Here is a 17,060-nt window from a genome sequence, read left to right on the forward strand (position 1 = left end):
CGCAGGGTCAGCCTGGTGGGCAAGAGCAAGGGTCAGAGAGACAGGAGCGTGGTCAGACCAGGCGATTAGGCCAATAGTGGCATTTAGACACCTGCTTAGGGTCGCACTATCTATTAAGAAATAGTCGATACGGGAGTATGTGGAGTGTCTAGGAGAATAAAAAGTATAATCTCTTTCCGATGCATGTGAGTATCTCCAAAAATCATGTAGGTGAAATTCATGGGATAGGAGGTTCAAACCCCTCCTAGTTCTCTTCCTTCCTGAAGAGCAGTCAAGGTCCGCATTCATGGGGAGATTGAAATCACCACATATGAAATTGCTACCCTTCGCTTTTAAAGAGATATCATTAAAGGTAGTTCTCAAAAATTTGTGTTGGCCTTCATTGGGAGCATATACATTTGTCAACGTGTGCACCTCTCCATTTAGCAGGCAAATGACTGTCAAGCATCTACCTACGGAGTCAGCATATTGTGATAACAATTGAAATGCTATTGTGCGTTTCACCATAATGCACACACCAGCCTTTTTGGTCTGACCATTAGCAAAAAACATGTGGGGGAAGGGAGGGTGTCGAAGTCTGAAATTATCGGCTTCCAATAGATGTGTTTCTTGAAGGCAGACAACATCCGCCCGTGACCTCCCCACCTCCAACCACATCATAGAGCGTTTTTCAGGGGAATTTAGGCCCCTAACATTCAAGGATAAGATTTGTATACTCATAATACTGATACGAGAAGTTCACAGTGCTGCCGGCAGAATGGAACTGCACACTTAATATAGTCACATATAGCATGCTAGAACCAACACGTCTACAAATACACAGAGTCCATTGTAGCACATAGATGCCTGGGTATTTGGGAGGAAAAACCTGGAAGAAAAAATTGGAGCAGATATACTTACAGACGGGCCAGAGTATTGACCCGAAAGGATGCCAAAAAGAAAATAAAAAAAGAGAACAGACAAAAAAGAAAGGAAAAGTAAAAAAGAAAAAGATAAGAAACCAAAACATAGTCAAATATACGAGAGCCACTCGTATAAACATCCAGAACAGTTCGGACGATCCGCAGATCAAGGATCTACGAGGAGGGTGGAAGTGAAAAGTTCACGAACCAAGGCCCACTAGGAAGCGTAGCAGGAGAGTCCAGTTATCCAGACTCATACCATGCAGTACAGTCAAGCCATAGACCACTCCGAAGCCACCTTCCGACCTGTGTCAGCTTGTCTCGGTGAAAAAAGGATCTTCCAGCTCGTGAGCTTCGCCTCCGCTTGCTTAGGAGAGGAACAGACGACTGTACTTCCGTCATGAGTAATGAAAAGCCTCACAGGATTGAAACCCCACCGATATTTCACGGAGACCTCCCTTAAGGCTCTGCAGACGTGGGCATATTCCCGCCTCTTAGACAGCGTAGCAGCCGACAGATCTGGGAAAACTTGCAGTGCCTGAAACTCAGAAGGAAGGTCAGGAGGATTTCTTATATGTCTCAGAAAGGTCTCTTTAGTAGTATACAGGTGTATCCTTGCAAGAGTGTCCCTGGGGAGAGACGAATCCAAGTGCTTGGGTTAGGGCGTCCTTTGGACCCTGTCAACTAACAGGTCCCTTGGGGAGAGCGATGGCAGGACAGCTTGCATATAGTTTTGGAGGAAGGGGGCCAGATCTTTATCTCCTATAGTCTCTGGGATGCCTCTTATACGAAGATTATTTCTTCTAGATCTGTCCTCCAGATCGTGTATTTTATCAAATGCCCCTGCCAATCTACCTTTCATGATGGCTTGATTCTCATCCACAAGAGCGTTGATAACAGAAACATACTCAGACATCTTGTTTTCTAAGTGGTCTGTACGTACTCCTAAAGAGTTAACTTCTCCTCTTATCTCCTTTAACATGTCCTGCATGTCCTCCCTTAAAGAAGTGCGTATAGATGCCAGGAAATCCCTCATGTCCCCCCTAGTCATAGGTGCAGAGCTACTGTGATGTGTATCTGCTGAGGTCTCACCTCTCTCTGAGCCCTGGGAGCTGTGGGAGGAACGAGATGATCCTGTGGGAGGGGAAGCTGCTGCCATTTTCCCTGCTGCATGTGCAGTCTGAGTCCTCAGAAAGAAGTCAGGCAGGTGCGGAGGAGAAGCCTTTCTCTGTGTTCTACCACGGGTCATCATGTGCCCGGGGGTGTTAGGAAGCCGGCGGTGCACTGCACGGCGGTCGAGGAAGCCACTGAATGCCGATATGAGCCGATGTAAGTCTGGAGTCACTGGAGCTCTGGAATCACACTCCCTCCATCTTCAGCACGCAGACCCCGCCCCCCTTGGGTTTATTTTTGAGGAAGTATTTAGGTCTTGTTTGCCAATACCTTCTATACTGCCAGTCACACTATGGGACTCACATTATGGCTGATTATATAGGTATGGGATGTCATGCACGGCTCCTTTATTCCCCCATGTTTGTTTCGGTCCTGTTTTTTGCTATCATGCTATTTATTATGCTTATATTGTATTGTGATTAAATAAAATTGTTATACTTTTACTATATTGGATTCGCTACTCTGTTTTGTTTTCCTATGGTTCAATATTCTGTTATATTAACATATACCAACCAGACCATGCCCTTTTGGCCTCCGTCTGCCCAGTATATGTCAGTACAAAGCAAAAAATTATATACTATCATAGTGAAATACTAGTAAAGAGCCCTATGGATAGGTTCAGTGTGTATGTAAAGAGCTTTCCTACCATACAGTGGAAATGTAATGCAGAACAGTGCAGTGAAGTGCACCTTAGATTTATCACAAAGCTGGAGAAATCTGATCTGCAATGGACCAATACTCACCAGATTGGCACACTGATAGACCCACAGGCTACATTGGTCCTCACTGGCATCTTTGGTCTTCAGAGCTAGCAAACTCTTTCCAGGCACCAGCCCGTCATCATAGCACACCATGGAGACAACGAGATAGAGGGGGTGCCGTTGCAACACATCCTGGAAACACAGGGAACAGGTGAATACACAACCTGGAACTATAGTTTCTAACCGTTATTGAGGGCTGAGAAGTCTTCATACGTGAACTTAAGGATTAAAAAAAACACCTTCGAACCCTTGCGATCAATTGAAAACCAAGATGTAAAACAGAAACTTACTGAGAAGAGGATGCAAACATCGGGTGATGATTTATACAGGGGAAAAACATGTCGGGGTATACTAGGCTTCACCCACTGAATAGCAAAAGCTCCCTGGGAACAGTAATGGTGTCTCTTTATCCTCAACAGGGAAGGTGCTCAGCAGTGTGACAGCGGGGTTTTCGTCCAATTACATCTTAGCTTTTTGCTGCTCAGCCCCATTTAGTTGCATAGTGGTGAGATGCCGAACAAAACATGGACGCCGCTTTGTTGGGAGCACAGACCATGCGATAAGCCTATCCTAAGGGCATCAAGTTAAATGCATCGCAGAGGTGATCTGACACTGAACATGGGGATACTTGCTAGGCAGTACAGCTGACAAGGCCGCTTTGATATCCCATTAATATCATGTCTGGGTCTCATTAACTAGAATAGGATCCATGCACATTGCTTTCTGGTAGCCGGACAATCCCTCCACACCTGATGTCAGATCGGATAGAAGAGCATGCCTGCAAAACACAATCTCCCTTGTGTCTCTGGCATAGAATTACTAAAAAAGTTTTCTACTTTTAAAAAAGTGATCAGATAGTAAAAAAACAAATACAGTATTCACCCTCCCCTGGTCCAGCGCTGGCTCCTGATGTTGCTCCAGCATCTTAGTTTCAATTGTAAGTGACTTCACAACTACCATGGAAATCACCGCTGGAACTAGAGTTGAGCGAAACGGGTCGGACAAATTCAAAAGTCGCCAACTTTAGCTAAAGTCGGGTTTCACCGATCGAAACTCGACCATAGCGTGAGGTCGGCCATGAGGTCGCCGACCCGAGCGCCAAGTCGCGTTTCAAATAATGCTTCCAGTGCCTTTTTTCAGCCAATGATGGAGGACGCACACTGTAGGCAACGCGATGACATGGGCAGCGGTCACCACCATCTTAGAGAAGGGCATTGAAGTGATTGGCTGGCTTTGTGTGGCGTCACAGTGGCTATAAAAGGCCGTGACCGCCATCTTACTTCTGCCAATCTTAGAATAGGGAGAGGTGCTGCTGCTGATTCTGAATAGGGAGAGCGTTAGGCAGGGAATAAGAAAAAAAAATAGCTTCTGCTGATAGCGCTTTTCACTGTACAGTTTGTGTGCAGTGAAAGGGGAGGATTTTTGTTGTGTGCAGCAGCGCTGGTGGTGATTAGGTTGCCTTTTAAGGCTACCTGATAGCTGCATTGCTGTGTGCACACTGCTGTTCAAACTGCTTTTTTCAAAGCACTCCAAGTTTTATTATTTTGTTCTGGTAAGTTACCGAGCGTTCATTTTTTCACACACCGTATAGCGGTGTACGCTCCTCACACACTACTGTGTACCGGCTGGTATCACGGACAAATACAAACTGTGTGTGACTCCGGAAAAACAAAAAGGAGGAGATTTACCATTTTTCCAGACCTACACCGTATAGAGCTGTCCGCTTTTCAAACAGTTTCGTATATCTGCTGTTTGATTATGGTCAAAACTATACAGAGACAGCGTGTCACTCAGTATAAAAATAGACGGAGATTTAAAATTTTCCATACAGACACCGTATAGAGCTGTCCGATTCTCAAACAGTATTTTATATCTGCCATTCGCATTACGGTCACATCTATACAGAGTCAGCGTATGTGTGACACTCCGTAAATACATATACGGACATTTCCATTTCTCCATACACCGTATTGAGCTGTCCGATTCTCAAACAGTATTGTATATCTGCTGTTCGCATTACAGTCACATCTATACAGAGAGTGTGTGTGTGTGTGTGTGTGTGTGTGTGTGTGTGTGTGAGACACTCCGTAAATACATACGGAGATTGTTAGTTACACAAAAAATGTATACAGCAGTACACTTCTGATACAGTTCCGTATATCTGCTAGCTGGATTACGGTCAAATACATACTGTGAGAGCGTCTGTGACTAACAAAATATATACGTAGATTTAATTTTTTTAATACACCTTACACAGCTGGACGCTCCTCATACAGTACCATCTCTCTGCTGGTATTTTTGGTACATTTTCCCAAACATGAGGAAGTATGGTGGAAGAGGCCGCGGACGTGGGCAGGGGGGGGCGCGGCTGGTAATGTTGGTGGTGGTGCATCGGCTGGTTCTGGCAAAAGCACAATAGCAGCTAAGGCAGGAGGTGTTGTGCCTGCGTCATCATCTGACCCAAGAAGTCCTGTAAGGTTCCCTTTTCTTGGAGTAGGAAAACCGCTTTTAAAGCCGGAGCATCAGGAACAGGTTTTGGCGTACATTGCCGAAACAGCCACCAGCTCTATTGCCTTCTCTTCTGAACGTTCGAAACCTGCAAGCACGGAGTAGTCAGTGCAGGGTTCTGGTCAGGAAAAACACCTTTCCTTGTGTCCTTCACCCCCACCAAAAGTTAAGGATGTGGCAGCCCACACTTCAGATTACTCTATGGAGCTCTTTTCACATACCATGCCTGGGTTATTCAGTCAAATCCTGAATTCCCCAGTCCAAGATGAATCTGACATGGAGTGCACTGATGCACAGCCACTGCTAGATGATTCTTCTGGTACATTGACCCAGAGCACTACATTGCCCTCGCAGTCTACTGAGCCAGAATCTGACCCTGATGAAACTCAGGTGCCCCTCCCCGCATACTATACCACCTTACACGGTGATACAGAGGAATGTAAAGAGGAAGGTACAGATGACTTTGAAGAGGAGGTGATGGATGACCCAGTTCTTGACCTGGATTAGCATCCATTGGGGGAGGAGGGTGGCGCTGGCAATAGTTCAGATAAGGAGAAGGATCCGCAGCAGGACATTGACACTGCAGCAGCGGTTATCTGGCAGGCCCGTAGCTGTCCAAAAACGTGGACCAAAAACTAAAAGAGTTGCAGGACAGCTTAGCCAGACGGTCAACTTAGCACAGCGTGCAAGGCCAGAAAATGTATACCATAGTAGGAAGAGTGCAGTGTGGCACTTTTGTCCAAAATAATAATGATGAGACAAAGGTTACCTGTAAGAAGTGCGGAAGGACCTTTAGCCGAGGTAAACAACTCAGAAATCTGAATACCAGTTGCATGCTTAGACATTTAACCAACATGTACTTGCAAGCGTGGAAGGACTACAAAACCTCAGGTAGCACATGTGCACCCGCTCCGACTGAAGGTAGCCAGCAACGCTCCATCGCTTCCCCCACTGTAAGACCACTGCCACCGTTAAGCACACCACCAGCACTAAATGTTGAGGTGTCGTCGCAAGGCCAAAGCACTCAGGGAATCACAATGGTTTTGCAACACAACACTGAATCTAGGCCATCACCACCAATACCATCACCAATCCCCTCACTCCGTCCGGTCCACCGCTACTTTCCCCATATGCTGCTCTCCAGTCCGGCTCACCCTACCAGACACTCTGAGTAGGACAAGAAAGTACTCATCCTCTCATCCGCGTACACTGTGTTTGAACGCCTACATTGCCAAACTAATCTCATTAGAGATGATGCCCTACCGTTTGGTTGAAAGCGAATCTTTCCGCGAGCTCATGGCCTACGCAGTCCCACACTATGACCAAACCATTCGGCACTTCTTTTCTCAAAAAGCCATCCCAGCTCTCCACCTGCATGTGAAAGACCACATTGTCCATGCACTCAAGCAATCAGTGAGTGGAAAGGTGCACCTCACAACAGATGCATGGTCAGGGCCATTACGTGTCCATCACTGCACACTGGGTTATTGTGATGGATGCAGGCTCCACAGGGGACAGCGGCGGTGGAACAGTGCTGCCTAGCCCACGGTATAGGAAACAGTTGGCTGTAGGCTTTTGACCCTCCTCCTTCTCCATAAGCGAAAGCTCGTCCACAGAGCTCAGTCGCACGAGCACTTCATCCGCAGCTGGCAGTGTTGCACACGAGGAGATGTCCTACTATCAAAGAGCTAGTGGTAAGTGTCAGCAGGTTGTGTTAAAGATGTCGTCTTTGGGCGACAACAGACACACCGCGGAGGTACTGGCCGACTACTTGCAGAGACAAACTGAGTCATGGCTGAGCAGTCTACATCTTGAGCCAGGCAAGGTAGTCAGTGATAACGGCTGTAATTTTGTGGCAGCCATAGCCCTGGCAAAACTCACACACATACCTTGCCTGGCTCACACTTTGAACCTGGTGGTGCAGTGCTTCCTTAATAATTATCCGGAGTTAACATCCCTGCTCCATAAGGTGCGAAGACTGTGCTTGCACATCCGTTGCTCGGCTGTACACTCCAGTCGTATGCAGAAGCTGCAGCGATTGCTCCATCTCCCCAAGCACCGCCTAATCATAGACGTTGCAACAAGGTGGAACTCCACCCTGCACATGGTTGAGAGGCTGTGCGAACAGAGGCAGGCTGTAATGCATTTGTGGGAGGATACATGGGCAGGCAGTTTGAGGTAAGACATGGAATTGTCTGGTGTGCAGTGGTCAAAGCTGAAAGACCTCTGTAAAGTCCTTCAGTGTTTTGAGGAATGCACACGGCTGGTAAGCGCAGACGACGCCATCATAAGCATGAGCATCCCACTTATGCGTCTGCTCATGCAAAGTTTGACGCACATTAAGGATCTGGCGTCTGCAGCAGAGGATGAGGAACAGGAGGAGGAGGAGGGAAGCCTTGCTGACAGTCAGCCATTGTCCGGTCAGGGAACTGTCCTGGACAAGGTGGAGGAAGAAGAGGAAGAGGAGGAGGATGAGGGGGATGATTATTTTGGGCAGGAGGATGCTTCTCAGGGGGCAAGAGAAAATGTTGGCATTCCAAGGTCAGGTACAGGGTTTGTGCGTGACTGTAGGGATGTGGATTTGCCAGAAAGTGCTCCTCCACCCAGCAGTGGCAGTGCATTATTGACACCTGGAAGATTGGCCCACATGTGCGATTATGCCTTGCGGATCCTAAAAAGAGACCCCCGCATTGCCAAAATGATGAAGGATGATGACTACTGGCTGGCCAGCATCCTCGATCCACGCTACAAAGGCAAATTACACAACATCATGCCACAGGAGAACCTAGAGATAATATTGGCTAACAAACAAGCAACTCTGGTAAACCGTTTGTTTGAGGCTTTCCCAGCACACAGCAGAGGTGCTGGTTCTCCCACGAGCCGTAGTGGGCACAATGAAAGAGGTGTTCGTGGTGCACACAGCCGAAGTGGCTTTGGAGACAGGGGTTTAATGACCATGTTGTGGAATGATTTCTCACGTACTGCTCACACGGCTGCTAATACTGCATCGATTAAAAGTGACAGGAGACAGCAGTTGTCAACTATGGTTACAAATTACTTCTCCTCCCATATCGATGTTCTCCCTCACAGGTCATTCCCCTTTGACTATTGGGCCTCTAAACTGGACACCTGGCCTGAATTGGCACAATATGCCTTACAGGAGCTCGCTTGCCCTGCTGCTAGTGGTTATCTGAAAGAGTCTTCAGTGCTGCTGGATCAGTCCTGACAGAAAAAAGGACCCGTCTGTCGACCCAAAATGTTAATGATCTAACCTTCATTAAAATGAACCATGCATGGGTTTCAAAGGATTTTGTCCCACCTTCCCCTGATGACACATAGGGTGACAGAAAACTGCCTCGCTTTTGTCCTCCTCTTCCTTGGACTTGCCCAATTCCGCAATTTGCAGCTGCTGAATGTCCAGCCTACACATCAACATATGCCATTTTTTAAACCTCCCTAACTGGGCTGCCCACCCCCCAAGGGCTGGGGTCAACACCTGGCGCACGCAGGCAAGTGCCGTTGCTCTGAACAGGTGGATGGGCCCACTGATGGCCGACGGCATTGGCATAGGGCACCTCATAGTACAATACAGGGTCTCTGACGGTGGGGGGGGGGCCACTCGCCGTCAGACACACCAGCGTACTATGAGGGATCCTGTGCCAGTCCCGTCACCCACGAGTGTGCCCCCCCCCTGCTTGGTCATGGCCACAGCACTTGCAAGTTGCAATACTTACCTCTCCGTGCTCCACCGCTGTGTAGTCTGGGCAGTTAAATCCTTCACAGGGACGGCCACTTCAAATTTGATGTATTGATCGATGATGGTTAAGATGTAGCTATGCCCTGTCCTGCTGGCCTCTACCTTCAAAAGATCAATGGCTACCATTTGTAATGGACGTCAACTTACAAGCGGATGCAGTGGTGCTTTATGATCACCTTTCACAGTTGTGATAGTCACAGACGTGTGACATTCCTGCCACGTTTCAATGTCTCCTCTCATGCCAATCTAATAGAATCGCCTACGGCCTGTGGCTTCTGTCTTTTGCACTCCAAACTGACCAGACACATCATGATAGGCAGTGAGGACCATGTCTACATCTCTCCCTGTGATCACAATTTGATGGAGACGAGTAACGGTGATGTGATCCACGCTATTGCGATAAAGGAATCCTTTCTTCTCAAAGAACAGTTCTCGCTGTCTCCACAGACACAGTAATTGAGGGTCTGCATCGCCTCTGCAACATCTACCGGGAGGTTTTCCCGCGATGAGTAATTCCCAAATTTCTGCAAACACTCGACTTTCCGTCTGTACTTGCATCCATGTAGTTTCCAGTAGCGGAGAGTCTGGACTGGCTTACTGAGATTGAAATATATACTAAGATTTAAAAGTACCACAACACTGTATACTGGTGTACGCTTCGAATACCTTTCCCTTTTTCTACTTTTTAAATTCTGGTGTAATACATACTGAGCCTGTGAGTGTCTGTGTCTGACTCCGGAAGTATAGACGGAAATTTACAATTACCCTTAGACTGGATACACCTGGTATGTCTGATACAGTACCTTTGTTCAAAATTTTTTATTATGGTATCATCCATAGTGAGTGAGCGTGTGTGGTTTACGCCTTCTATATATAAGGTGAATCGGAGATACCAATTTTTACCCTTTACTCGATACAGCTTGTATCTTGTTATACAGTACCTTTGTTCGACATTTAGTGTTATGGACAAATCCATACTGAGTAAGTGTCGGAGAGTGACTACGGGACTATGTATATGGAGATTTCAATTGTACCCTATAATATATATACTTGCTATCTTGTTATCCAGTACCTTTTTTCCAACATTTTTTATTATGGTCAAACCCAGACTGAGTGAGCGTCTGAGGGTGACTCCGGAAATATATACCGAGATTTCAAATTTGGCCAACACTGTATACAGCTGTACGCTTCTGATACAGTAACCTTTTTTGCTATTTAGAGTCTGGTGTAATCCATAATGAGCCTGTGAACGTCTGTCTGTTACTCCGGAAATATATTTGGAGATTTAAGATTACCCCAACACTGTATACAGCTGTACGCTTGTGTTACATTACCCATTTACAGCTTTTCATATTCTTGTGCAATCCATACTGGGCCTGAGAGCGTTTGTGTCTGCCTCCTGAAATATATACGGAGATTCAGAATGTTTACACTATACTATATACACTCACTGGCCACTTTATTAGGTACACCATGCTAGTAAGGGGTTGGACCCCCTTTTGCCTTCAGAACTGCCTCAATTCTTCGTGGCAGAGATTCAACAAGGTGCTGGAAGCCTTCCTCAGAGATTTTGGACCATATTGACATGATGGCATCACACAGTTGGCGCAGATTTGTCGGCTGCACATCCCTGATGCGAATCTCCCGTTCCACCACATCCCAAAGATGCTCTATTGGATTGAGATCTGGTGACTGAGGAGGCCATTTGAGTACAGTAAACTCATTGTCATGTTCAAGAAACCAATCTGAGATGATTCGAGCTTTATGACATGGCGCATTATCCTGCTGAAAGTAGCCATCAGATGTTGGGTACATTGTGGTCATAAAGGGATGGACATGGTCAGCAACAATACTCAGGTAGGCTGTGGCGTTGCAACGATGCTCAATTGGTACCAAGGGGCCCAAAGAGTGCCCAGAAAAAATTCCCCACACCATGACACCACCACCACCAGCCTGAACCGTTGATACAAGGCAGGATGGATCCATGCTTTCATGTTGTTTACGCCAAATTCTGACCCTACCATCCGAATGTCGCAGCAGAAATCGAGACTCATCAGACCAGGCAACGTTTTTCCAATCTTCTACTGTCCAATTTCGATGAGCTTGTGCAAATTGTAGCCTCAGTTTCCTGTTCTTAGCTGAGAGGAGTGGTACCCAGTGTGGTCTTCTGCTGCTGTAGCCCATCTGCCTCAAAGTTCGACGCACTGTGCGTTCAGAGATGCTCTTCTGCCTACCTTGGTTGTAACGGGTGGCAATTTGAGTCACTGTTGCCTTTCTATCAGCTCGAACCAGTCTGCCCATTCTCCTCTGACCTCTGGCATCAACATGACATTTCCGGCCACAGAACTGCCGCTCACTGGATTTTTTTTCTTTTTCGGACCATTCTCTGTAAACCCTAGAGATGGTTGTGCGTGAAAATCCCAGTAGATCAGCAGTTTCTGAAATTCTCAGACCAGCCCTTCTGGCACCAACAATCATGCCACGTTCAAAGGCACTCAAATCACCTTTCTTCCCCATACTGATGCTCGGTTTGAACTGCAGGAGATTGTCTTGACCATGTCTACATGCCTAAATGCACTGAGTTGCCGCCATGTGATTGGCTGATTAGAAATTAAGTCTTAACACACAGTTGGACAGGTGTACCTAATAAAGTGGCCAGTGAGTGTATACCTTGTATCTGGTGATACTGTACCCTTTTTCAACTTTTTATTTTATTGTGTAATCCATACTGAGCCTGTGAGCGTCTGTGTATGACTCATTAAATATATACGGAGATTTACTGTTATCCCTAGACTGTATAGAGCTGTATGCTTCTGATACAGTACCATATATCTGCTGGTATTTTGGGTCCATTTTCCAAAACGAGGGAGTATGGTGGAAGAGGACGTGGGGGGCCACCTGGTACTGATGGTGGTGGTGGTGCATCTGCTGGTAGTGCCAAAAACACAATAGCAGCTAAGGCAGGTGTTGAGCCTGCATCATGGTGTAGCTCCGGAAGGCCTGTAAGGCTCCCTTTTCTGGGAGTAGGTAGACTGCTTTTAAAGCCGGAGCATCAGGAACTGTTTTTGGCTTGCATTGCTGAAACAGCTTCCAGCTCTATCGCCTCCTCTTCTGAAGTTTCAAAAAATGCAAGCACTGAGTCGTCAGTGCAGGCTTCTGGTCAGAAGCAATCCCTGTCCTTGTGTCCTTCACCCACACCAAAAGTGAAGGATGCGGCAGCACACACTTCAGATTACTCCATGGAGCTCTTTTCACATAACATGCCTGGGTTCATTAAAAATGGGGCCCATCATATACTGGAGCATTACAAATGGGGGACATCAGACACTGGAGCAGCATTTACGGGGCCCATTATACACTGGAGCATTAGAAATGGGGCCCATTATATATGGAGCATTATTAGGGCCCCATCATACACTGGAGCATCATCCATGAGGCCCATCATATACTGGAGCATTCCAAATGGGGGACATCATACACTGGAGCAGCATTTACGGGGCCATTATACACTTGAGCATTAGAAACGGAGCCCATTATATATGGAGCATTATTTGGGCCCATAAGACACTGGAGCATTATTTGGGCCCATAAGACACTGGAGCATTATTTGGGCCCATAAGACACTGGAGCATCATTCATGGGGCCCATCATATACTGGAGCATTCTAAATGGGGCAGATCAGACACTGGAGCAGCATCTATGGGGCCCATTATACACTGGAGCATTAGAAATGGAGGCCATTATATATGGATCATCATCCATGGGGCCCATCATATACTGGAGCATTCTAAATGGGGTCGATCAGACACTGGAACAGCATCTATGGGGCACATTATACATTGGCGCATTAGAAATGGAGCCCATTATATATGGAGCATTATTTGGTCCCATAACACACTGGAGCATCGTCCATAGGGAACATCATATACTGTAGCATTATGTGGAGCTCATCATATACTGTATGGAACATTATATGTGACCAATTATTCTGTATGGAGAAATATATGGGGCTCATTATTCTGTATGGCACACAATGTGGTGGCCATAATACTGTATGGAGTAATATACTGTCCTTTTTTTGAACTATTGTACAATTTAAAATAGATCAGTCATGTCATGTAAGTAGTGAAGTATTTGTCATTGTACTATACCTATATTTCTGTGCCGTATAGGCGCATCATGAGTTGTGGTATGTGTTAAAGGGGCGCACTGACACTCTTTGGCCCAGGGCACACGAAAACCTGGAGCCAGCCCTACGCCCCCCACAACTTTAGCCAAATAACCCCCCCGTTTTCAATGCGTAACTATTATTATGAAGTAAATTAAGGTTGACAAGCTTCAGTAATAAGAATTGATGTTTTTGGCATTGAAATGGGCACTGTAGGTGTGTTTCCTGTCCTCCACTCCCTGACGACTTTGCTTCCCCATTGACTTGCATTGGGTTTTGTGTTTCAGTCGGCCTCAGACTTTTCCCTATAGTCGGCCGATTTAGTTTGACCCGACTTTTGCGAAAGTCGGGTTTCATGAAACCCGACTCAAGCCTAAAAAAGGCAAAGTCGCTCATCTCTAGCTGGAACCAATCACTGAACTTGCCGTCAACAACAGGAAAGCCACTGAAGCTCAACGACTGGCTGCAGCGGTCATGTGCTCTGTAGTTTTTATGTAGTCGCTGCAGCCAAAACACAGACAGCGGAGCAGCAGGTGGGAGCCAGCGCTTAACCGAGGGACGGCGAGTACTCATTTTTCTGTCTTTCCACCATCGCAGTGAGCTGCAGGGTGTGGTATGTTATAGCTGGCATCATACGGAAGATAGAAGACATCTACGATTACTCACATACTGATCCAACGTCGTTACTTTAATGCCATATTTTGAGACTACCATAATGAAATCTTCATCCGAAGGCACGAAAGGAAGTTTTCCATCTTGCTAAAATAGAAAAATGAAATTATGAATTCTCAATCACTCAGAGATATTGTATAGGTGCCAACGGGCGGCTATAAAAGCATGCCGAGACTATGGCGATATTCCTGAAGATGGCGCTGTAGGTCAATAAGGCAGCAATGTGCGATGAGAGCCCGGACACAGGGAAAACACAGCACTGATCTTTGTGATTGTGGCGATCTGACGTGTCTGGTACTACACTGAATAGGACATACACATATTTTGGCACATCCTAGATGGCGCAGAGTAGAAGGGAATATATGGCTAGAGAAAAGTACTATATGGTAGGACACAAAGCACCCACCGATGCCCGATAAGTCCTACAGAGCTGCACATGGTCAGCGCAGATTTGTCATCTGCATGAGCCCTTACATACATGGGTGCTATTATTGCTATTATTAATAGCAAATATATTCATGTTATACATCTGATTAGTATAACCATTACCTGTGCAACATCAATGTAGTTTATTAGGTCCAGCGATCCTTGCAATGTTTTGCTTTCCTCCGACTTCACACTTTCAATGGATCCCACATATTTCACCTTGAACTCTGCGCAAGGCTCTGAATTACTTGATGCTTGTCCTGTCGGGAGCAGAGATAAAGAGGTTAATACACAGATATACAGTACATATAAGCCTCATCCCATCCGATTGTGCCCGATTACTTCTCTGGTGCGCCCTGGTGTCCTGCTGCATCGCAGGCTCCCGAGCTGTGAGCGATCTCTGCATCGGGGAGAGGAAGCGCACTTCCTGTGGCTCGTTTTTATGCAATTTTTCTTGTTAAAGGAGACGCACACATTTACCACTGTGCAGTACATAGCATGGACCAGACATAAAGGGAAAATCCCCTGCTAACTGGTATAATAAAAAAAAAACTATGAAAATGCAAAACAAGGGTAACTGAGGAGGGGAAGCAGGCTTCTTTTAATCCCCCCACCTCCCCAATACTGTATATACACCACAAGAGAACCAAAAAGATTTGCTTTAATTAAGCAACACTTTTTTGGTTTGCAGTTTAGGATAGGCCACCTATGTGTGATCTGTAAGCATTGTATTTGAGGAACCAGCACCGGTGACCAGGAACCAAGCAACCAGCACCAGTGACCAGGAACCAAGGAACCAGCACCAGTGACCAGGAACCAGCACCAGTGACCAGGAACCAAGGAACCAGCACCAGTGACCTGGAACCAAGGAACCAGCACCAGTGACCAGGAACCAAGGAACCAGCACTAGTGACCAGGAACCAGCACCAGTGACCAGGAACCAGCACCAGTGACCTGGAACCAAGGAACCAGCACCAGTGACCTGGAACCAAGGAACCAGCACCAGTGACCTGGAACCAAGGAACCAGCACCAGTGACCTGGAACCAGCACCAGTGACCTGGAACCAAGGAACCAGTACCAGTGACCTGGAACCAAGGAACCAGCACCAGTGACCTGGAACCAAGGAACCAGCACCAGTGACCTGGAACCAAGGAACCAGCACCAGTGACCTGGAACCAAGGAACCAGCACCAGTGACCTGGAACCAAGGAACCAGCACCGGTGAACTGGAACCTGCACTGGTGACCAGCGGCGCTCACGGGCACAGCAGTGTCTTGCACTACAGCTCAAGCCACCATGTATGTGGCCACCACCAATGATGTTCTATACTAAGAATAAACCATAGATGTAAAATACTAACAAACCTTTTTTTTTGTTAAGAGTTTTCATTTTTTCCTAATAGTTTTCCCATAATGTTTTCTTTTATTATTCAGGCAACATGGCCATGAGGGCTCGTTTTTGCAGGACTAATTATAATTTTGAAAGACACCATTTATTTTACCATATAAATGTACTGAAAATAGGGAAGAAAATCCAACTGTAATCAAATGGAGAAAAAAAAAAAAAAAAAAAAAAATGGTGGAATTTAGTGTAAGTTTTATTTTTACGCCATCCATTGTGCGATAGCAATAATAATTGGCAAAATGATTTTTTTAGGACAGTACAATTATGGCAATACCAAACTTGTAATTTTTTTTTTATTTTAGTGATCTGAAATATGTAAATAAACAAAAATAATTGGGTTTCTGTTGCCATTTTCTGAGACCTGTACCTTTGTTATGTTTCAATTGATGGATCTGTGCACAGGGTTGTTTCTTCGGTAGCAAGCTGTAGTTTTTATGGATACCTTTTTGTGGTACATAACGACTTTTTGTTGTATTTTTTCTTGTGAGGAGGTGTGGCAACTAAAAAAAAGCAACTTTGGAGTTTTTTTATTGTTAAACAGACATTTTTTAAATATCCTTATTTTTAATGGGTAAAGAGGGAGGGATTTTGAAACTGTGTTTTTTTCTATATTTTTTAATTTACCTTTTACTGTTTTTTTTATTCACTTGTACACAACATTTTCTTCAGTTGGGATCTATCTGAAAAAGTGTTGCAAGAAATGAACATAGTGCCCTGCAATATCAAAACGACATTGTTGTGCGCATGTTCCGTCTTATGTTACGTATTTTAACTGTTTCAGAATTTGGAAAATTTGTAAGCGTCGAAAAGAAGTGACAAGTTCATTCTCCAGGTCACTGGCCTTCAGGAGGACCTGGAGGTGCAGCTCAATCACATTTGCATGGCTCAGAAAGTAACTTACCAAAGCTTTTAGTAGAGTCTGTATCAAGGCTAGCCACGGTGCTGGATCTGGAGAGACCCCCCAGGCTGGAATCTACAGACTAAAAAACCAAAACTAACAGTCAAACCCACAAACCCTGCAAATAAATCCAAGATCTCCAGAATACATAGACTACTACAGCAAAAGGACAGTACAGCCCAACTCTCAGGATCTTTCAGTGTGAGTCGCTCCATAAAGGGACTCCAGATTTGGTAAGCTGTTGTGAGCCATGTAATACCACATTTTCCCTGCAGGGGCAGCTGCAGGATGTTAGACCAGAAGACTGATAACTACTCTAAGCTATAGTGGAGGCGTGTTCTTTATCTGCTGTGTTGCTGCCTGCTTATGATTGGTTAACATCATACAAGGA

General features: G+C 45.8%; 1 protein-coding gene across 12 annotated transcripts in view; it reads right to left on the reverse strand.

Moving 5' to 3' along the window:
• The window catches only part of ITGB1BP1 (integrin subunit beta 1 binding protein 1), a 43,117-nt gene that overhangs the window by 16,255 nt on the left and 9,802 nt on the right, over positions 1-17,060 (reverse strand). For 10 of the 12 annotated variants that reach the window (XM_073568199.1, XM_073568195.1, XM_073568192.1 and 7 more), the window contains 4 exons: positions 16,673-16,751; positions 14,491-14,627; positions 13,936-14,028; positions 2,819-2,968 (listed from right to left, as the gene is read on the reverse strand). In XM_073568199.1, the coding sequence (XP_073424300.1) occupies positions 2,819-2,968; positions 13,936-14,028; positions 14,491-14,627; positions 16,673-16,751 (459 nt within the window). Of the gene's footprint in view, positions 1-2,818; positions 2,969-13,935; positions 14,029-14,490; positions 14,628-14,709; positions 14,817-16,672; positions 16,752-17,060 lie in introns of those variants that run through there. The other 2 variants (XM_073568203.1, XM_073568204.1) reach the window with 2 other exon arrangements.

Source organism: Dendrobates tinctorius, unplaced genomic scaffold (assembly GCF_039654945.1).
Source record: "Dendrobates tinctorius isolate UK_male_01 unplaced genomic scaffold, ASM3965494v1 ptg000021l, whole genome shotgun sequence".
NCBI lineage: Eukaryota > Metazoa > Chordata > Amphibia > Anura > Dendrobatidae > Dendrobates > Dendrobates tinctorius.